Source organism: Pseudophryne corroboree, chromosome 3 (assembly GCF_028390025.1).
Source record: "Pseudophryne corroboree isolate aPseCor3 chromosome 3, aPseCor3.hap2, whole genome shotgun sequence".
Lineage (NCBI taxonomy): Eukaryota > Metazoa > Chordata > Amphibia > Anura > Myobatrachidae > Pseudophryne > Pseudophryne corroboree.
In genome coordinates this window covers 739,184,251-739,207,473 of record NC_086446.1, presented here as the reverse complement: position 1 = coordinate 739,207,473, position 23,223 = coordinate 739,184,251, and the positions used below count along the sequence as shown (strand labels likewise).

General features: G+C 44.3%; 1 protein-coding gene across 3 annotated transcripts in view; it reads right to left on the bottom strand.

Annotated features, from left to right (window-relative positions):
• Nucleotides 1–4,555: 4,555 nt before the first annotated feature.
• The window catches only part of CPN1 (carboxypeptidase N subunit 1), a 126,364-nt gene continuing 107,696 nt past the window's right edge, over nucleotides 4,556–23,223 (bottom strand). For all 3 annotated transcript variants that reach the window (XM_063962249.1, XM_063962250.1, XM_063962251.1), the window contains 3 exons: nucleotides 9,007–9,106; nucleotides 7,093–7,211; nucleotides 4,556–4,950 (listed from right to left, as the gene is read on the bottom strand). In XM_063962249.1, the coding sequence (XP_063818319.1) occupies nucleotides 4,768–4,950; nucleotides 7,093–7,211; nucleotides 9,007–9,106 (402 nt within the window). In that variant the 3' untranslated portion in view covers nucleotides 4,556–4,767. The remainder of the gene's footprint in view (nucleotides 4,951–7,092; nucleotides 7,212–9,006; nucleotides 9,107–23,223) is intronic.

Below are 23,223 nucleotides of genomic sequence, written 5' to 3'. Positions count from 1 at the left end.
AGAAAAAATTCTTATCGAAAGGATACAAGAAAGAAATGGTGGAAAAAGCCGAAGAGGAGGTATCCAAGATAGAACGCAAACATCTTCTACAAAAAAACACCAATAAATTAGAATCTTCCAGTATCAATACTCAATGGGCCTTCATTTCGGGTTTCGGTGCCAATTATAAAAAACAAGAATCCATCATTAAAAAGCATTGGCATCTCCTTTTAAGAGATCCGATCCTTAAGGAGATAATTCCAGAAAAACCAAGGTTTATCTATAGAAAGAGTAATAGTCTAAAAAACCACTTGGTTAAAAGTTCTTTACCATTTGACTCTTTCAATCCTATACGCACCAAAGGTTTTCACAGATGTGGAACGTGTCTACCTTGTAGAACTGTATCATCGGATAAAACAAAGATCACCTCATTTACAGTAAATGACATCAAATATGAAATTCGTGATTTCATAACGTGCCATACAACAAATGTTGTTTACTTGATAAAATGTGAATGTGGCTTATTTTATGTAGGCCGCACAGGAAGAGCCCTCAAAACCCGTGTAGCAGAACATCTGCGTAACATCAAAAAAGGCGTGACAACACACACATTATCTGAACATTTTTTAAAGATACACAAATGTTCTACGTCCAAAATAGCCTTTTTTCTGGGAATACAACAAGTGAGGTCCAATTGGAAAGATAGGGATATTGAAAGCAATTTGGCCAAGGCAGAAATGCATTGGATCTTCAAACTCAATACCCTTATCCCCTTAGGTATGAATTCTGATTTTGAACTCAAATGGTTCTTATAGTGCGAGTTTGACTTATAAATCCTTGATATTAATTATTTAATATTTTTAATTTTTATTCATTTCCGTCCATTATAAATTAATTGTAGTATATTTAATTTCAAAATAAGTACATCAAGAAATACTTATTCATATTAATATTATTACTCCATTTCATGTTTATAATATGAAACATTATAATCGTTTTTTTAAATCGTTTTTATCGTTCTTTTATCTCTTTATTTCCTCAAATTCAACTATCATAAGTGTACATTTATAATAACTGGATAGTCTATTTTACAATTACTGAAATGAATATTTGTCAACACTCTGCGTTCCACCTTCATTTAGATGGAACGCACATTTTCTCCGTCTGATAAATCCCCGCAATGCGGAAGCGTTATAACACCACTTCCGGCAAGTGGAGCGCAGCGTGGAACGCACGGCGCTCCACTTCCGGTCGAATGAAACGCATGATGGAACGCATAGCGTCCGTCTCGGCGAAAACAACATCAAAGCGTGTAACTTCTTCTCACAACTCCACCAACGAGTTTAGCCCACTTTGAGGAAGTATGTATAGCCTCTTAGACTCTATATTATTTTAAAATCGTGTATCATGATGCTCTATATATATTTATATAAATATTACCCACAATTCCATATGATGACACTATTTCCTGTCTCAGAGTATAAATACCTGGGTTATCACTGCCTGGATTCACACCTTGAGAAAGACCCAAGAGGTCGAAACGCCGTTGGTGATATCAGGCAGTGAGTTTCAGTGATTTAATAGCCGATCTTTCTTTCCTGGTGATGTTTTGGGAGAAGTTATGTTTGTTATTCTTGACTGATTCCATCTTACGGACATCTTCTAGGACTGATTTGGTGAAGCTGTCAACCATACAACCCTTTACATGGGCAGGGAAGAAGGTGGATTTTTTCTTAAAGGGGGTTGATTCCTCAGATTCTTCCTTATTCTCTTCTTGTTTATTCATAGAGAAAAACTTTTTGAGTGTTAGTTTCCTATCCTATACGCACCAAAGGTTTTCACAGATGTGGAACGTGTCTACCTTGTAGAACTGTATCATCGGATAAAACAAAGATCACCTCATTTACAATAAATGACATCAAATATGAAATTCGTGATTTCATAACGTGCCATACAACAAATGTTGTTTACTTGATAAAATGTGAATGTGGCTTATTTTATGTAGGCCGCACAGGAAGAGCCCTCAAAACCCGTGTAGCAGAACATCTGCGTAACATCAAAAAAGGCGTGACAACACACACATTATCTGAACATTTTTTAAAGATACACAAATGTTCTACGTCCAAAATAGCCTTTTTTCTGGGAATACAACAAGTGAGGTCCAATTGGAAAGATAGGGATATTGAAAGCAATTTGGCCAAGGCAGAAATGCATTGGATCTTCAAACTCAATACCCTTATCCCCTTAGGTATGAATTCTGATTTTGAACTCAAATGGTTCTTATAGTGTGAGTTTGACTTATAAATCCTTGATATTAATTATTTAATATTTTTAATTTTTATTCATTTCCGTCCATTATAAATTAATTGTAGTATATTTAATTTCAAAATAAGTACATCAAGAAATACTTATTCATATTAATATTATTACTCCATTTCATGTTTATAATATGAAACATTATAATCGTTTTTTTAAATCGTTTTTATCGTTCTTTTATCTCTTTATTTCCTCAAATTCAACTATCATAAGTGTACATTTATAATAACTGGATAGTCTATTTTACAATTACTGAAATGAATATTTGTCAACACTCTGCGTTCCACCTTCATTTAGATGGAACGCACATTTTCTCCGTCTGATAAATCCCCGCAATGCGGAAGCGTTATAACACCACTTCCGGCAAGTGGAGCGCAGCGTGGAACGCACGGCGCTCCACTTCCGGTCGAATGAAACGCATGATGGAACGCATAGCGTCCGTCTCGGCGAAAACAACATCAAAGCGTGTAACTTCTTCTCACAACTCCACCAACGAGTTTAGCCCACTTTGAGGAAGTATGTATAGCCTCTTAGACTCTATATTATTTTAAAATCGTGTATCATGATGCTCTATATATATTTATATAAATATTACCCACAATTCCATATGATGACACTATTTCCTGTCTCAGAGTATAAATACCTGGGTTATCACTGCCTGGATTCACACCTTGAGAAAGACCCAAGAGGTCGAAACGCCGTTGGTGATATCAGGCAGTGAGTTTACTCTATCTAATTTTTGCTACATGTTTTTAGATTAGATTTTGTTGTTACTTTTTAGGGGATAGTCCCTTTTTGTGTTATACTGTGCATGCTAGCACTGGTGTAAAACCGGATTACATCAGTTGCCTTGTCTTAATACATCAGACCTACATGCCTTTATTAACCTGAGAGTGGAAAAGAACCAAGAAAAGTACCCCATTGTTGTTTTAATGGATATTTTTTTGAAAATAAACCGTTTTTGAAGTATCTTGGATTCCTTCTCTGGTCCTGGCATAAAAGAAACCTTTATACGTGGGATCAATCCCCCTTACAAAGTAAGTGGGGTACGTTATCTATTTCTCTAATATTACCCTACATCACGTGGGATAGATCTCCGAAAGATACCTTTATACACCTGTTCTTACTCTATCATAAGTGAGTTTCGGTACGTCTTACCAGTAGAATTGAATGGTGGCGAGAAAACTGTCCTCATCTACTATCAAAATATCTCGGCACATTAGGCTCTCTTTTTCTGGACACCTATGGACTATTTATTTATTTCTTAAACGTTACCACCCATATATGTATATTATTTTCTTTTTTCATGTCCATCATCTGAATTCATGAGACATCTCAAAAAGTGATCAATCAAGAAAGACACCCAATATGTGACGTATTTAATTTTATTTTATTTTATTCATTCATTTATCGCCTTTGATCTATCACCTCATTGCCTTTTTGTATATTACTGTTTAATCTGTTGTTTGGACGGATTGAGGATTGAGATTGGGCTGATAATTAGTTGCGCCAGGAAATTACACTATTATCCTGTTTTCATTCTAATACTCGTCTCCTCCCGTAGTCTACCTCCCCCTTCTCAGCCTAACCCTCCCAATAGTGCCTAACCCCCCCCCCTCCCCTCCTCCCCCCGTACTTACCAGCAGGATCCGTCTGGATTCTGACCATTGGCATTTCTTTGTTAGTATTCTGTCAGAATTGCGCTATAGCAAGACGAACCTACTCTCGTTATCCCCATTTTAGAGGGTCATCATTTCCCATTCCGTCCAGTCCTGGTGCTTGTTGGAGAATATTTGCTGTGGTTGACACACACTGCTCATTTTTATTTTTACACTGTACTTTCCCATTCATTTCAATAGCCACGTGGAAACCCCAATGAAATTAATGGTCTACTGCAGTGAATAGCAAAAGCTGAATACTGTCATCGACACATTTGCAAATGCCTGTACCCACATTTACTGTATTTTAGCGCAGTGCTAGTGGGTAATTGCCTTTAATACAACTCTGTTCTCTGTATGTAAAAATGAGGACAGTTGATTGGCTGGGTCCTGTGATCGGTACCTATCAGTAGTACATACAGTATTACTACAGCAGATGAGAGCCACTCTAGGCGAAACTCAGTATGAATGTTATGTTATTTCATAACTTTACACGATTACCTTTGTAATAAACCATCTCTGATATCTGGGATACAGTATATAAGTGGTGCAATCATTTCTCTCGTTATAGTGTTATGTAACAGATTTGGGTACTATTACAGTAATAATATAATTTTTTTATATTTCTTTTGACTTAAATACACAACATTTAACAACATACTTTAACAATGCGTGATAATATATAGTTTTCTCTTTCATACATATTAATTTTATCTACTGGCTCGTTGAGTCCTTTCGAGTTACGGAATTATAAGATGTGTGTCCTGATTAGGGTGACAGCCTTGTGACCCACAGTAATAACCGCCTGATGCGTTCATCTCCCCTTCCTTCTCCTGTCTGCCGCCCTGGGAACCACCTTCTTTATTTGGTTCTTGGAGTTCAGATTTCTGGAAGACAACTTTTCCCTTGAACCCGATGACGCTTTCTCCTTTGACACGGTTGATGTTTTTTCCTTAGAACTTGATGCTGATTTTTCTTTTTTCAACTCAAAATTAAGCTACAGGTCCAACCAAAACAAAAGACACAAAAAACATATATAAACATTTATTTGCCTTAACACATAAACCACAAAACAAAAATTGGTTTCTGCTTTCTGTGCACCGTTTTATCTCCCAGGCACTATTGTTATGGATACTATGGAGCTGATTCGGGCGCAGCGGCGATGTCGGACGCAGTGGATCGATGTTTTTCGTATGTACATGCATATGAGTCGCATTGTGCGTGCATGCCGATTTTTTCCCCGCATAGAGTCGCAGGCAGTTGCAGAGGTGGGGCTTCAGCGCAACCCAAAATTCACATAGGGGAGCCACACCTACTGCCAGTGAGTCCCGGCTGGCGATGTTTGGCAGCGTTTGGGGTGGCAGAAGGTGTGTCTATTCAAGCAGTGAAAAGAGCGGCGAAGTGAGCCTGTGGAGAAGTTGCCCATGGCAACCAATCAGCTGCTCCGTACAATTGTATACTATGCAAATTATAAATGTTACTTCAATGCTGATTGGTTGTCATGGGCAACTTCTCCACTGGCTCACTTCTCCACACTTTTCATTGCTTCATGAATAGACACCTTAGGGAGAAATCTCAAACCGCGCACAGATAGCACAGATGTGTCCTCATACACCTAACATTGTTGCACCAGCCTGACTGAGGCGCTTCAAGACGACTAGTGAACAGACAAAGGAGTCTATTTACTAAGCATTGGAGAGAGATAAAGTGGATGCAGAAAAAGTACCAGCCAATCAGCTTCCAACTGTCATTTTTCAAACACAGACGTCGATATGGCAGTTAGGAGCTGATTGGCGGGTACTTTATCTCTCTTCACTTTATCACTATCCAAAGTTTAGTACATAGACCCCTTATTCTTTAAAGTTTACGTCTTAGGCACAGACACAAGCCTCTCACAGTGTGCCAGAGCCGCCAGTCTGCCACTTTACGCACACAGAAATTGGTATAACACAGGTACAGAGTGTCCGTATCGGAATCCCTTTTACACAGATTAAGACTCAGTCACACAGAGATGTACAAGTACCGCAAGTCCCCATTGGTCAGTGTATTCCAGCAATACGGCTTTGTCACTTCTGGTTGTTCTCTTAATGCAAATAGAGCACATTTTGAGCAAAAAAAAAATAATAATTTTGGGGGTAATTCCAAGTTGATCGCAGCAGGAATTTTGTTAACAGTTGGGCAAAACCATGTGCACTGCAGGGAAGGGGGGTCAGATATAACATGTGCAGAGAGAGTTAGATTTGGGTGGGTTATTTTGCTTCTGTGCAGGGTAAATACTGGCTGCTTTATTTTTACACTGCAAATTAGATTGCAGATTGAACACACCACACCCAAATCTAACTCTCTCTGCACATGTTAAATCTGCCTCCCCTGCAGTGCACATGGTTTTGCCCAACTGCTAACAAAATTCCTGCTGCGATCAACTTGGAATTACCCCCTTTGCGCGGCTGAGTTACGCAGGGCCTAGTGCATCAAGAGCAGCAGTGTATGAGGACACATTTGTACCTTGGTCAGGAACTGAGCTCAGGGCTCTGAGGCAGTAATGCTGACCACTACGCAGCCAGCGCTGCCAACAGGTCCTGTTTTTGCAATTAAATGAATCTGCCCCAATAACAATTTCCTTTCCTCATCAGTTGTTATTCTGCTCCCTTCTGTGTCACGTTTTCCCCACACCTCTTAGATTGTAAGCTCATTTAGGCAGGGTCACCTTTCAATTCTGCTTCAGTGCACTGCATGTGGTTTGTTTGCAACGGGTGGTCTTCAGTATGCCGGCTGTCGGGATCCCGGCGCACAGTATACCGGCGCCGGAATCCCGACAGCCGGCATACCGACACTTATTCTCCCTCGTGGGGGTCCACGACCCCCCTGGAGGGAGAATAAAATAGCGTGGTGCGCGTAGCGCGCCACCGTGCCCGCAGCGTGGCGAGCGCAGCAAGCCCGCAAGGGGCTCATTTGCGCTCGCCACACTGTCGGTAAGCCGACTGTCGGGCTCCCGGCGCCGGTATGCTGGTCGCCGGGAGCCGACCGCCGGCATACCATACTACACCCGTTTGCGACATGATCCCCCAAATGTACAGCTGTTGTTGAACTACTTTCCCCAGCTTGCTTATCCACAGCTTACACATACAGCCAATCTTACCACTGTGGCTGCGTCTGGGCCCACGGTTACCGTTGAGGTCTTTGGATAATAACCATGCGCCGATGCAGTTACAATGTACGTATCTGGTAATAATAAACGAAAATAATCCCCTCCTTCACCTACAAGAAAAATAACATATAGACTGATGATATGTATTATACAGTTACTTGTAGTAAGAAAGAACACATTTTTGATTCTTACTATAAAATCCATTTCTCATAATCCATCTGGGGGACACTCTTAAACTGGGAACACGGTGATCGATGCCAATATGTCGGTCAACGAACGATGGCCGATATATCTCTAGATATATCGGTGCATCTGCCTGACCGCCGGACTCTTGCTGCAGGAACCTCCGGTGACTGACATTTCAACTGGGCGGGCACATTTAAATACCCACTCAGTTCTGATGTCAGGCACAACACATTGGGTGGACAATTGGTAAGTGTTTATGCACTTACCAATCATTAGATAGGTCAGCGGCCAGGTGTGTACCCAGCTTTACTCTGGGTATGGAGGCTGGGCACTTGGAGCTGGCACTTAACTAGTAAAATAAAGATACAATAGGTAAAGCACAACAGGGGGAACACAGTGCCCTCCGCACAAGGGAGAGAATGGTGTGCCCACCAGATGGAGTATAAGAAATGGATTTTACAGCAAATAAAGGAATTCTCTTTTCTCTGACAGCCATTGGGGGACACTGGTACTCTGGCACTTCCCAAAGCAAGCCTAGGGGGCTGATTCAGCCCCACACGCAGTCCCAAAATGATCACGACTGATTCATGTTTTTGGGGCTGCTCATGCACCGGAGCCGCAGTAAGTACGAGTTGCGATGCTGCGGCAGCTTCATTCACTGTGTCCTGGACACTACAGCCTGATTGATAGGCTGCAGGAGTGTCGGGGAAGACACAGGGACCGTTTCCCAAAATGGAGTTGTGTCGAGGACAGTGATTGCGTCTTCTGACGCACATTTCTTCTGACGCATCTGTAGCGGAGCTGTGGCGGCCATTCTGAGGAACCTTAGGGTACTGAGGAACCACTGAACTCATGAGCAGAGACAGTCCAGATGTTTTCAGGTACTGGTCTGTCTGCAGATGGACACATGTGCCTTCAGGATCGTCATGGTAAGCTATCGGGCTACCGATTGTCTAGGTCTATCCCTAGTCTGCCCCAGCATTCCGATATAGGGGAATTTCCAGTTAGCCCTGGTAATTTACCGGGGCTAATTGTCCCGCCGGGGGCTAGCTAATTAGCCCCGATAAGCGGTGGCACGTGCCGGCTTATCAGGGATTTTGTTTCACCTGCCTCCGGGCGACGAAGCAGAATCCACGGAAACGGGGCTGTTTCACACGAAAACACACAGGTTTCACTGAACCTGTGTATTTTCGGGAGAAGGTTTTTTTTTTTTGTTTTTGTTTTTTTACAGACGATCCATCTGGATAGCCTGTAAAAAAAATTTAAAAAAATAAAAATCGGTGAAACATCGGAAAAAAGTCAGAAAACCGTCAGAAAACGGCCGTTTTTCGGAACCGATGTCCGTGGATAATTGGATATCCCCCCATAATGTGGAAGGACTACTGTACTGATGTGATGGCCACTCCCCTGACTGGGAAAGTCAGCTTTCCAGTTGTCTACCTCAGGAATGAAGACAGCAGAAATCCCTGGAACAAACGTCTCTGCTTATAACATGATTCAATGGACTCCTTCATGGCTACCACTTTCCACAGGCACTAAGTTCAGGAGGGGATGGGGATGAAGATGGGGGTTGGGCACATTAAGGGTGGAGTCTTTAGTTTAGTAGTTGACTAGTTTAAGTGTCTGCTCCAACTGTGCAGCCTCTATACCCAGAGTAGTAGTGATAACCCCCCCCTAAGAGGACGTTAAAAAACTAAAACGGTTTGAGAATAAACTTACCAGACCTAATGTTATGATTAATGCCGTCAACTGAGATCACTGCATCAGCTATACCATTATTATTTTCATCGGTCACCATTCCTTTAATACCTTTGTGAACCTTGACAGAAGAAAAATAAGAATTGAACTCTGTTACCTGGGTCACTGTAACTTTGTACTATGGATACAAGTAAGACGTCACAGGGTAAATACAGTTCTCAGAGGTATCCACCAATCTCCAGATAGTTACAGGACAGCAGCTAGAAGACTCCAATGAGAGCAGATCCTTCCATAAAACTCTAAGGAGGAAGGGGGACCCTTTAACCATGGTTGTAGCTATAATGTGTGCAGATTGTGTGGTGCACAGCCGCCACTTTCCTGGAGTTCGGTGCATGCGCAGCAGACTCTTCTCATGGTGCCAGAGTCTACTCGTTGAATGAGACAGTGAAGAGGCCTGCATAGAGACTGCACACGGGTCCCTGTCTCTCATAAGCCGTCCCTGCCTTTAGCCCATACTTGCCTACCTGACCCTCTCCATGAGGGAGAAAATGCTCTGTTCCTGGACTCTCCTGGTAATGTATGATTGCCATCACCTGTGGTGAAACACCTTTCTTATCAATTACCTAGCTCACCACAGGTGATGGCAATCATATATTACCAGGAAAGTCCAGGAACAGAGCATTTTCTCCCTCATGGAGAGGGTCAGGTAGGCAAGTATGCTTTAGCCTGGTATTGCACAAAGGAGGTCATTCCGAGTTGTTCGCTCGCAAGGCGATTTTAGCAGAGTTGCTCACGCTAAGCCGCCGCCTACTGGGAGTGAATCTTAGCATCTTAAAATTGCGAACGAAGTAATCGCAATATTGCGATTACACACCTCGTAGCAGTTTCTGAGTAGCTTCAGACTTACTCGGCATCTGCGATCAGTTCAGTGCTTGTCGTCCCTGGTTTGACGTCACAAACACACCCAGCGTTCGCCCAGACACTCCTCCGTTTCTCCGGCCACTCCTGCGTTTTTTCCGGAAACTGTAGCGTTTTTTCCCACACGCCCATAAAACGGCCTGTTTCCGCCCAGTAACACCCATTTCCTGTCAATCACATTACGATCGCCAGACCGATGAAAAAGCCGTGAGTAAAATTACTAAGTGCATAGCAAATTTACTTGGCGCAGTCGCAGTGCGGACATTGCGCATGCGCATTAAGCGGAAAATCGCTGCGATGCGAAGATTTTTACCGAGCGAACAACTCGGAATGAGGGCCAAAGCTTTTACAACGGGGAAAAGCCAACGAGAGTATAAGGTAGTTGGGTGCATCATCTCTCTGCAAATATTATAGTGAAATTGTTTACACTTGAATAATATGAAGTCAATAAATGAGTTTAATGATTTAAATAGTTCTAGTACTCAGTCTGGAATCAGAAAATTCTTCCCAACCTGGAGGCCCGTGGAAAGAAAGTCATATGCCATGAACCTACCTTTAAGCCAGAAGACCAATACAGCCCACCATCTACCCTGATATAGGTGCTCAACACAGAGAATATAATGATCATTTTAATCTGGCACCCTTATTATTATTATTATTATTATTATCAGTTTATGGGTTGGTATCGTTATACCAGCGCCCCGTCATCCCGGTGGTCAGAATTCCGACCGCGGGATACTGGCAGCTAGGGCGAGTGCAAAAGAGCCCTGCGCCATGCTATTTATTCTCCCTCCAGGGGTGTCGTGGACACCCCAAGTGGGAAAATAGGTGTCGGTATCCTGGCGCCGGTATGCTGAGTACCGGGATCCCGGCAGCCGGGTTATTGAATGCATCCCGTTTTTTATATAGCGCAGCAAATTCTGTTGCACTTTACAATTGCAAACAGCAATGATAACACAAAACTGGCTAATAACAGACAGAGGAAGGAAGGCCCTGCTCACAAGCTCACATTCTATAGGGAAATAGGCATTGATACACAAGGATAAGTGCTATCTATTGCGTAATGGTCCACCAGATTGCAAAAGTTATTGGTGGGCTGCATGACGACTGAAAGGATCCGATAGTTTAGTATTCAATTTGAGGCCAAATCTGACAGGTTTTGGCTGTTTTCGACAATGTCAATCCAACTTTTTTTAAAGTCGGATTGACATTGTCGAAAACGGACTGGGCCCGCAAATTCAACAAAAACACATGGATCCATGGCTAATCCGTCGACAAATTCGACAAGTCGGAAAAATGGGACGACAAATGAATAGGTCGAATCAAGATTCGACCTAAAAATGTCGGATTTTGCCGTTTTTCCGACAAGTCAAAATTTTCGACATCGATTGAATAGACCCCAAAATCTTTTTGTTTACGAGTATGTTCTAGTAGATACAAAATGACCATTTGATGCAATGAAACAGTTCCCGATTTGAATAGCTGGAAAAAAGTTATTTAGCACTTTGGGGCCAATGCAGAGATTAATGCAAGATGCCCATAATTGCTCTTGTGTTGCGTGCAAGGAAGTATATAGGTATATGTAGCGCTATACGCATCTCTGTGTCCGGGTGGTCCCTATCCGTGAGCTTGGATTCCTCACCGTCATTATCCGTGCACACTTACACCAGCCCTAATCCTGGGGCAAAAAAATCTATCTGAAAACAGGTGTAAATGTGCATACAAGCAGCTCTGCCTGGCCTGCATTTTCATCGTCACTCCCGGTGGCAGTTCTGATGGTGAAGCTGCAGCGCAGTCCAATATTCAAATAGGGGAGCCACACCAACTGCCACCCCAAACACTGCCAATAATCGCCAGCAGGTACTCACTGGTAGTGGGTGTGATTCCCCTATTTGAATTTTGGACTGCGCTGCAGCCCCACCTCTGCCACTGTCACTGGTCGCACCCTCTGTGGACTTAACCCAGTGAGAAAACAGATAAGTACCTTTGTAGGTGCCTTCTGACCTATAATCATTCAGCTTATCACCAGGAGCAAGCGGTAACTAACTGATCAATGATTTCTAAAAAGGAACCATTACCGGAAATTCATTGCACAAACCCTTCTGCCACCCGGTGTGAATGAGAAACACTGTCCCCGGCACCCTAGGGGGCAGGATGATGAGATTGTACCAGCAATTGTGGCTCCATATGAAGGGGGCGAAGCTAAAGTGTGCAAAATTGCATCATTTTTCTCCTGCTCCTTCCTCGCAGCATTTTGCCGAGATGGGGATGGAGCCGAATGATGTGACAACCTTCCACCCCCTCAAAGTGGCCAACAGCATCTTCTCTCTGGGCTTTAGAACATAGGCTAATTGTGTATAATGTCATTACGGATTTAGTATGATTTCCTGGCCAACAGGATGCCGGCGGTCACAATACCGACGCTGGCATCCCGATATTTGAAATCCTGACAGGTGGAGGTAAGTATGTTCCCCACTCACTCCTACCCCTCCCATCTCACAGCCTAACCCTAACCTCCCCCCTTAGTGCTTAACCCTAACCTCCCCTCGTAGTGCCTAAACCTAACCCACCCCAGCCCCACAGTCTGACCCTAACCCTCCCCTCTTAGTGCCTAAACCTAACCTCCCCAGATGGTGCCTAACCCTACCTCCCCTCATCGCAGCCTAACTCTAAACCCCCCCCCCCCAGCACTAAGCCGGCCGCTATACTTACCGTCAGGAAGCCGAATGTCAGAATTCGGACGTCGGTCCCCTGACTCTATCGGGATTCCAGCATCAGCATTCTGACGGGTGTCAGGATTCTGACGGGCGTTGGTATTCTGCCTGTCGGGATCCCAACAATCAGCATCTTAACCGCATCCCATTATTACCTATGTTATGCAGCAGAGCTATCGAGTATACTATAAGCTAATTGTATGTGATTATAAATATATATATTCTTAAGGAAAGATGCTAGGCTGAACAGCCTGGCTGAACAGGGTTGTCTTAGAAGGGTTGTTTAAAAGGGTTAAGAAAATATTAGGATATAGACTTACCCAGGACTTAAACAGGACGAAAACAGACAGAAACAACCAACCAACGTTGCAACAAAACAACCACCGATCCTTTCATCCTCAAACAAAATCATCTGTGCATTTAAACGTATGTATATATCATTCAAACTATAATCCTCATGGCCTCTAAGAACAGAATCCAACCAATTTTGTATAAAACCAGTTATATTGTGATTTGCATGTGACTGTACATACCTGGGTTTGTCATTTTGCTCTGTCGTGCTCAGTTAACATACAACGGAACAACACCAGTAAACAGGCACCTGAACTTTTAACTTTAACAAGTGAAACCTTACACACTAAGTCTAGATAACTTTGCTTTAATCTCAAAGGAACCATGTACCACAAATTAATTTTCTGCATTGCACTTCATGGAGTATTCATAAAGGCCATTACATAATTTAATCTCCCAGCAACTCACCCATCTGTACATGTTGTCCCCTCAATTATTCACTGCCCTCTTATTAACACTCATAAGCTTTTTACTTCCCTATATTTATTTACAATAACATCTACAACCTCTCACCATAATAAAACTTTCACAAACCTCTGACACCCATCAGTATTGATCTAGTATTCACCAGACTATGCTCCGTTTCTGAAGTCACTAACACTCCTTTCCTCCTCTCAGATCACAACCTTATCACCTGCATGCTCTCCTCCATTAATTCAAACTCTGTGTTGCTGAAGTCCTCCAATCCTCCTCAAACCCGCAGAAATATTAATACAATCTTCAAAAACTTTTCACATCACTCCAACAACTGCTTTCACCTATTTCTGTATTCACTTATCCTGAAATGGCTGTATCACACCTGAACCAGACTCTAGAAATAGCCCTTGATGATGTGGATCCAGCTACCCATCACACTCCATGTAGGACTAGATGTCAACAACCATGGCACTCTAAATTATCAAGACATCTACAAAAAAACTCACACATAAACTTGAACATCAGTGGCGTAAATCTCGTATTTCAAGCGACTTCCTCACATATAAGACTGACTACCACTCTTATAGAAATGCCCTGGACACTACCAAACATACATATTTCCAAACTCTCATCTCTGCTCAAGCCTCTAAACCCAAACGACTCTTTAATACATTTAAATCACTTCTGAATCCTCCCTCACCTACCCCACCAGCCACTATCAAGGCACAAGATCTTGCTTCCTACTTCAAGGAGAAGACTGATAAGATCCGAGGTGAAATGGTATGCTCTTCGTCAGCCAGGGACCTGCTCAGTTCTTTTCCTGAACCCTCTGGCACTCTCTTCATTTGATCCCACAAATGAAGATGAAGTATCATCACTCTTCTCATCCTGCTTCTCTACTACCTCTCCTCTTGATCCTTTACCCTCACAAATATGTAAAGCTCTGTCTCCGGTGCTCATCCCTACCTTAACTAACATCTGTAATCTCTCGCTCTCTACTGGTATTTTTCTTTCACTGTTCAAGCATGCAGTGATTACTCCCATTTTGAAAAAAAATAAGATTTTAAACCTACCGGTAAATCTTTTTCTCCTAGTCCGTAGAGGATGCTGGGGACTCCGTAAGGACCATGGGGTATAGATGGGCTCCGCAGGAGACATGGGCACTCTAAAAGACTTTAGAATGGGTGTGCACTGGCTCCTCCCTCTATGCCCCTCCTCCAGACCTCAGTTAGAGAAACTGTGCCCAGAGGAGACGGACAGTACGAGGAAAGGATTTTTGTTAATCTAAGGGCAAGATTCATACCAGCCTACACCATCCACACCGTATAACATGGAATATACGCCACCAGTTAACAGTATGAACAAAACAGCATCAGCCAAAGACTGATCTTAACTGTAACATAACCCTTATGTAAGCAACAACTATATACAAGTCTTGCAGAAATATGTCCGCACTGGGACGGGCGCCCAGCATCCTCTACGGACTAGGAGATAAAGATTTACCGGTAGGTTTAAAATCTTATTTTCTCTTACGTCCTAGAGGATGCTGGGGACTCCGTAAGGACCATGGGGATTATACCAAAGCTCCAAACCGGGCGGGAGAGTGCGGATGACTCTGCAGCACCGATTGAGCAAACATGAGGTCCCCATCAGCCAGGGTATCAAACTTGTAGAATTTTGCAAAAGTGTTTGAACCCGACCTATTAGCTGCTCGGCAAAGCTGTAATGCCGAGACACCTCGGGCAGCCGCCCAAGAAGAGCCCACCTTCCTAGTGGAATGGGCCTTTACAGAATTTGGTAACGGCAGTCCAGCTGTAGAATGAGCCTGCTGAATCGTGTTACAGATCCAGCGAGCAATAGTCTGCTTAGAAGCAGGGGCGCCAACCTTGTTGGCTGCATACAGGACAAACAGCGCCTCTGTTTTCCTAACCCGAGCCGTCCTGGCTACATAAATTTTTAAGGCCCTGACTACATCCAGGGACTTGGAATCCTCCAAGTCTCCCGTAGCCACAGGCACCACTATAGGTTGGTTCATATGAAACGATGAAACCACCTTAGGCAAAAATTGAGGACGAGTCCTCAAGTCTGCTCTATCCACATGGAAAATCAGATAGGGGCTTTTGTGAGACAAAGCCGCCAATTCGGACACCCGCCTTGCAGATGCCAAGGCCAACAACATGACCACCTTCCAAGTGAGAAATTTTAATTCAACTGTTTGAAGAGGCTCAAACCAGTGAGATTTTAGGAACCGTAACACCACATTAAGGTCCCATGGTGCCACTGGGGGCACAAAAGGAGGCTGGATGTGTAGCACTCCCTATACAAAAGTCTGGACTTCTGGGAGAGAAGCCAATTCCTTCTGAAAGAATATAGATAGGGCCGAAATCTGTACCTTAATGGAGCCTAACTTCAGGCCCATAACCACTCCTGTCTGTAGAAAGTGGAGAAAACGGCCCAGGTGGAAATATTCCGTAGGAGCATTCTTGGCTTCTCACCAAGAAACATACTTCCTCCAGATACGGTGATAATGTTTTGCCGTCACCTCCTTCCTAGCCTTTATCAGAGTAGGGATGACTTCCTCCGGAATACCTTTTCCAGCTAGGATGCAGTGTTCAACCGACATGCCGTCAAACGTAACCGCGGTAAGTCTTGGAACACGCAGGGCCCCTGCTGCAACAGGTCCTCCCTGAGAGGAAGAGGCCATGGATCTTCTGTGAGCATCTCCTGAAGATCTGAATACCAGGCCCTTCGAGGCCAATCTGGAATAATGAGTATTGTCTGCACTCTTTTTCGTCTTATGATTCTCAAGATTTTTGAGATGAGAGGAAGAGGAGGGAACACATAAACCGACTGAAACACCCATGGTGTCACCAGGGCGTCTACCGCTACTGCCTGAGGGTCCCTTGACCTGGCACAATACCTCCAAAGCTTCTTGTTGAGGCGCGACGCCATCATGTCTATTTGAGGAAGTCCCCAAAGACTTGTTATCTCTGCAAAAACTTCTTGATGAAGTCCCCACTCTCCTGGATGGAGATCGTGTCTGCTGAGGAAGTCTGCTTCCCAGTTGTCCACTCCTGGAATGAAGACTGCTGACAGAGCGCTTACGTGATTTTCCGCCCAGCGAAGAATCCTGGTGGCTTCCGCCATTGCCACTCTGCTCCTTGTCCCGCCTTGGCGGTTTATATGAGCTACGGCTGTGACGTTGTCTGATTGAATCAGAACCGGTAGGTTGCGAAGAAGATTCTCCGTTTGTCGTAGGCCGTTGTATATGGCCCTTAATTCCAGTATGTTGATGTGTAGACAAGCCTCCTGGCTTGACCATAGTCCCTGAAAAATTCTTACTTGTGTGACTGCTCCCCATCCTCGGAGGCTCGCGTCCGTGGTCACAAGAACCCAGTCTTGAATGCCGAACCTGCGACCCTCTAGAAGGTGAGCACTCTGCAGCCACCACAGGAGAGACACCCTGGCCCTGGGGGACAGGCTTATCTTCTGATTAATTTGAAGATGGGACCTTGACCACTTGCCCAGAAGGTCCCACTGAAATGTCCTCGCATGAAACCTGCCGAATGGGATGGCCTCGAAGGTCGCCACCATCTTTCCCAGTACTCGAGTGCATTGATGGACTGACACTGTTTTCGGTTTTAACAGGTCTCTGACCATGTTCTGGAGTTCCTGGGCTTTTTCCATTGTGAGAAAAACACTCTTTAGTTCCGTGTCCAGAATCATGCCTAAGAAAGATAGTTGAGTCGTTGGAACCAACTGTGACTTTGGTAGATTTAGAATCCAGTCATGCTGCTGCAGCACTCTCAGGGAGAGCGACACGCTTTTCTGCAACTGTTCCTTTGATCTTGCTTTTATCAGGAGATCGTCCCAGTACGGGATAATTGTGACTCCCTGCCTGCGCAGGAGCACCATCATTTCCGCCATTACCTTGGTGAAAACCCTCGGCCCGTGGAAAGCCCAAACGGCAATGTCTGAAATTGGTAATGACAGTCCTGTACAGTGAATCTCAGGTACGCCTGATGAGGAGTATATATGGGGACATGAAGGTATGCATCCTTTATGTCTAGTGACACCATAAAATCCCCCCTTCCAGGCTGGAGATAACTGCCCTGAGATATTCCATCTTGAACTTGAACTTTTTCAAGTACAGGTGTAGGGATTTTAAATTTAGAATGGGTCTGACCGAGCCATCCGGTTTCGGGACCACAAATAGGGTTGAGTAGTACCCTTTCCCCTGTTGCATTAGGGGGACCTTGATAATCACTTGCTGTTGACACAGCTTTTGAATTGCAGCTAAAACTATCACCCTCTCTGGGGGAGAAACTGGTAAAGCCAATTTGAAAAATCGGCGAGGAGGCACGTCTTTGAATTCCAGCTTGTAGCCTTGGGATACCATTTCCAACGCCCAAGGATCCACGTCTGACTGAACCCAGACTTGGCTGAAGAGTCGAAGACGTGCCCCCACCGTCGCGGACTCCCTCAGTGGAGCCGCAGCGTCGTGCGGTGGATTTAGTAGAAGCCGGGGAGGACTTCTGCTCCTGGGAACTAGCCATAGCAGGCATTCTTTTCCCTCTATCCTTACTTCTGGCGAGGAAGGAAGAGCCTCGACTTCTTCTGGACTTATGCAACCGAAAGGACTGCATCCGATATTGTGGAGTTTTCTTTTGCTGTGGGGGAACATTAGGCAAAAAGTAGATTTACCCGCGGTAGCTGTGGAAACCAGGTCCGCTAGACCTTCCCCAAATAAAACCTCACCCTTGTAAGGCAAAACTTCCATATGCCTCTTTGAGTCGGCATCACCCGTCCATTGGCGGGTCCACAGGGCTCGCCTAGCAGAAATCGCCATGGCGTTGGCTCTCGAACCTAGTAGCCCAACGTCTCTCTGAGCATCTCTCATATATAAGACTGCATCTTTAATGTGACCTAAGGTCAATAAAATGGTATCCCTATCTAGGGTATCAATGTCAGCTGACAAGGTATCTGTCCAAGCTGCTACCGTGCTACAAACCCAAGCTGATGCTATTTGTCTGGTGACGGTAGCGCCACCTTCTTGGACAAGCGCGTTAAAGCCTTGTCCACTCTGGCCGAGGATTCCCACCGTACCCTATCCTGTCTGCTATTTGGGATAGGGGACGTTTTTGAGACCCTGAAGGGCCCTGTGACACCGTCAAAGCCATTGATTAACTCCCTGAATTATCCCTGGACTCTGCTTTGTCTAATCTCTTATGTAACAAAGCCACATTTGCATTTAAAACATTCCACATGTCCAACCAATCAGGTGTCGGGGTTGCCGACGGAGACACCACAATCATCTGCTCCACCTCCTCCTTAGATGAGCCTTCCGCTTCAGACATGCCAACACACACGTACCGACACCTCCACACACTCAGGGATATATCTATATGGAGACAGTCCCCCAAGAAGGCCCTTTGGAGAGACTGAGAGAGAGTATGCCAGCACACACCCAGTGCCACCGGACACTGGAATAAAATCCAAGATAGTTACAGCGCTTTTATATAAATATATAATACACTCACTGCGGCAATGAAATGTGCCCCCCCCCCCCCCCTCTTTTTTGCCCTCTGAAACCGTGTTCAGCAGGGAAGAGTCCGGGGAGCCAGCTTCTCTGCAGTGTGCTGTGGAGAAAATGGCGCTGGTTAGTGCTGGAGGATCAAGCCCCGCCCCCTCACCTCGCCTCCGCAGTATCTACTTCATATGCCAGTGTCCCTAGAGGTTTTTATTGCTGCTCAGGGCGCCCCCCCTGCGCCCTGCACCCTTACAGTGCCCGCTGTGTGTGTCTGTGTGGGAGCAATGGCGCGCAGCGTTACCGCTGCGCGGTACCTCAGTGAAGATCTGAAGTCTTCTGCCGCCTATGAAGTCTACTTTTCTTCTTAAATACTCACCTGGCTTCTATCTTCCGGCTCTGTGAGGAGGACAGCGGCGCGGCTCCGAGACGAACGACGAGGATGATACCTGTGTTCCGACCCTCTGGAGCTAATGGTGTCCAGTAGCCTAAGAAGCAGAGCCTATCATTTAAGTAGGTCTGCTTCTCTCTCCTCAATCCCACGATGCATGGAGCCTGTTGCCAGCAGTGCTCCCTGAAAATAAAAAACCTAACAAAAGTCTTTTTCAGAGAAACTCAGGAGAGCACCCCTGCAATGCACCCAGTCTCCTCTGGGCACAGGATCTAACTGAGGTCTGGAGGAGGGGCATAGAGGGAGGAGTCAGTGCACACCCATTCTAAAGTCTTTTAGAGTGCCCATGTATCCTGCGGAGCCCGTCTATACCCCATGGTCCTTACAGAGTCCCCAGCATCCTCTAGTACGAAAGAGAGAAAAAATTCTGACCCTAACTTTCTCAAACTATCGCCCTATATCTCAGCTCCCTTGTCTCTCTAAGCTACTTGAGAGACTTGCCTACACTCGACTCACACACTTTCCTAACTCACACAACTTATTGGACCTATTTCAGTCAGCCTTCCATTCCCAACACTCCACAGAGACAGCACTGACTAAAGTTGTTAATGATTTGGTCACTACGAAGTCTAAAGGCCATTACTCACTACTTATTCTTCTAGATCTATCTGCTGCCTTTGACACTGTTGACCACTCTCTTCCCATACAGATAGTACAATCCCTAGGTCTTATAGACACGTTTCTCTGAATCTACCTCCTCTTTGCCACCTCTTTCAGTTGGAGTACCGCAAGGCTCAGTCTTAGGTCCTCTGCTTTTCTCAATCTATACCTCATCTCTTGGTAAACCAATCAGCTCTTTTGGATTTCAGTATCATCTGTATGCAGATGATACTCAAATCTACCTATCCTCCCCATATTTGTCTCTGTCTGTACTGGGCCGCGTCACTGATTGCCTTTCTGCCATTCCATCTTGGATGACATCTCGCCACCTCAAACTTAATATTTCCAAAACAGAATTAATTATATTTCCACCGGCCAATAGTAGGTTCCAACCTGAGATCTCTATCACTGTTGATAACTCAGCAATCATCCCTACCCCACAAGCTCGCTGCCTAGGTGTCATCCTTGACTCTTATCTGTCCTTTGTTCCCCACATTCAATCTGTCTCAAAATCATGTTACATGCATCTAAAAAACATATTTAAAATACGACCATACCTTACACAGTGACAAGACACTGCTAAAACTCTAATCCAAGCTCTGATTATCTCCCGCATTGATTACTGCAATAGTCTCCTAACTGGTCTTCCCAAAACGAGACTCTCACCACTACAATCCATTCTGAATGCAGCTGCGAGGCTAATCTTCCTCGCTAGACATTCATCGTCTGCAGATCCGCTCTGTCAGTCCCTCCATTGGTTACCTGTATTCTACCGTATTCAATATAAAATACTTTTACTCACACACAAGGCCATTAACCAGTCTACACCAACGTACATCACTTCGCTTATCTCAAAATATCTCCCAACCCGACCTCTTCGCTCTTCACAAGATCTGCGTCTCTCATCCACACTCATTACTCGCTCCCACTCATAATTGTAGGACTTTCTTCGGCCTGCACCCACTCTGTGGAATGCCCTACCACGTACAATAAGACTCTCCTCTAGTCTCCAAACCTTCAAGCGTTCCCTGAAAACTCACCTCTTCAGGCAAGCCTACCAAATTCCAGAACCGCCCACATAACTTTCATAAACTTTCCTATCAAATTGCATCCACTCTGCACAGTCCACACATATCTTCTCATTCTTCACTTTCCCTTCCTCCCGACCCCGGTTCAACACTGCTGTGTGACCATATCATACAGCCCACCAAGAACCTTTGCAATCTGGTGGACAGCTATGCAATAGATAGCACCTATCCTTGTGTATCAATGCCTATTTCCCTATAAATTGTCAGCTTGCGAGCAGGGCCTTCCTACCTCTATGACTGTTTGTTATCACCCAGTTTTGTTATATCATTGTTATTTACAATTGTAAAGAGCAACGGAATTTGCTGTGCTATATATGAAATTGTTAGGTAGTTAATAAATAAATAAATATATATATATATATATATATATATACACCCTTGTTGTAGCCGGCACTCGGTAGGCCTCCGTGGGCTTTCTGGCTCAGGTGCCCTCCAATGAGGTTTCCACCTCTAACAATGTCCCGTGTAAAAAAGGCGGCACTCAGAAACTTGGAAGTGCAAAAAGAACTTTTAGTGAAAAAACTGCAAAGTTACATCACATGATTTGATGTAACTTTGCAGTTTTTTCACTAAGAGTTCTTTTTGCACTTCCAAGTCTCTGAGTGCCGCCTTTTTTACATGGGATATGTGTGTATATATATATATATATATATATATATATATATATATATATATCATGCAGCACATAGCTATAGAGAATAATATAAAGGTAATTGGATATAATGTCATTACCTATGTGATGCAGCACAGAGCTAGAGGATCATTATAAATAATATACATAATGATGTTTTCCGGAAGAGACAATCTGTGGAGACTGAAGGAGAAAGGCTACAGTATTAATACGCACCCACGAAAGATACAGTAATAAGCATCACCACTGTACAATTATAAAGTACAGATAATGCCAATAACAGCGGCCGTTGAGAACTACTGTACGCTTCTGGCTGCATCGCTTTGTAGGATGAAGACGCAGCTACAGGTCAGCAGGAGGGAATTATGGCCTAATAAACCTATGCTGAGAGGAGGACTGTGGCTGGGGGCTCACAGACACAGGGAATGCTTCTTTAGAACCCGGCCCCGTGGAGGCGCAGAGTAAATTACTTTCTAATCAAAGTGTCACCTTAAGAAAAAGTCCTACACATACATCAAGCAATGCCTCACAAAGTGCACTGTGTCCCCGATTCCTGCTCAGTAAGAAGAACATAGAGACAATTATTATTTCACCGTATGTCTCTTACCAGTAAAGTCTGTCGAGCTTTAGGGCCTATAAAACAAAATGCAGGACTGAGCGCAGTCTGTTCTAGGTTTGCCGGCCAGTTCCATATGAGCTGTAAAGTTGGACGGCCAACAAAGGGTGTAGTGTGTGCAGTTAGTGTAGCCACGAGCAGGTAGGGGGCAAGATGTGTGCTGTCTGTGTTACCTCTTCCTCTATCAATTTCCTCGGCTATTTCACTTGCATTTTACATGTGTATCCACAGAGGTCTGTTGGGAAAAGCAGCTCAATTACATGAGGTTCAATTAGGAACCTCATGGCCATTACCTCAAGGAATCTCTGGGGTTCTAACGGATCAGATATAAGTCAGTTACAGCAAATACAGTATATAAAACCTAATCTCCGTACCCAAGTGTCAGGCAACCAAAATCAGTGTTACATAACAACGCCCCACTTATGGCCGCAGTACCCAGGTCATTGGCCAGGGCTGTAACTAGGGGTGTGTTGAAAGGTGTCACTGACCAGGGCTCCCTGGCACCTGCTCTGCAACCTGTTGAGACGCTCAGAGCTTCAATAGGAAACTCCTGGCACTCACTTTGCAGCTCTTAGAGTTGCACTGAGACATCCTTAGAATACTCCAACTATTCATCTTCTTGCTGGTTCCTGCATCCTCGTCTCAACAACATGACATCATGAAGTTCTATGTTCGGGAGCTGTGCTGGCACAGGTTTATTTTAGCCCTGCTTCAGCCCTGGCATTGGTACCTATTCTATGCCTTTGGGTTAGTGAGCTACAGGCAAATGGATATGGTGAAATAATAATGAAACTGTTCATATTTTAACTAAAAAGAGTACAGCAAAATGCAAATATCAATGGAAAGCGCTGACATTATTCTACTGTAAATGCAGCCATAGACATAAACATACCTTGCTCACAACATTGTAATCCTATATAAGAAA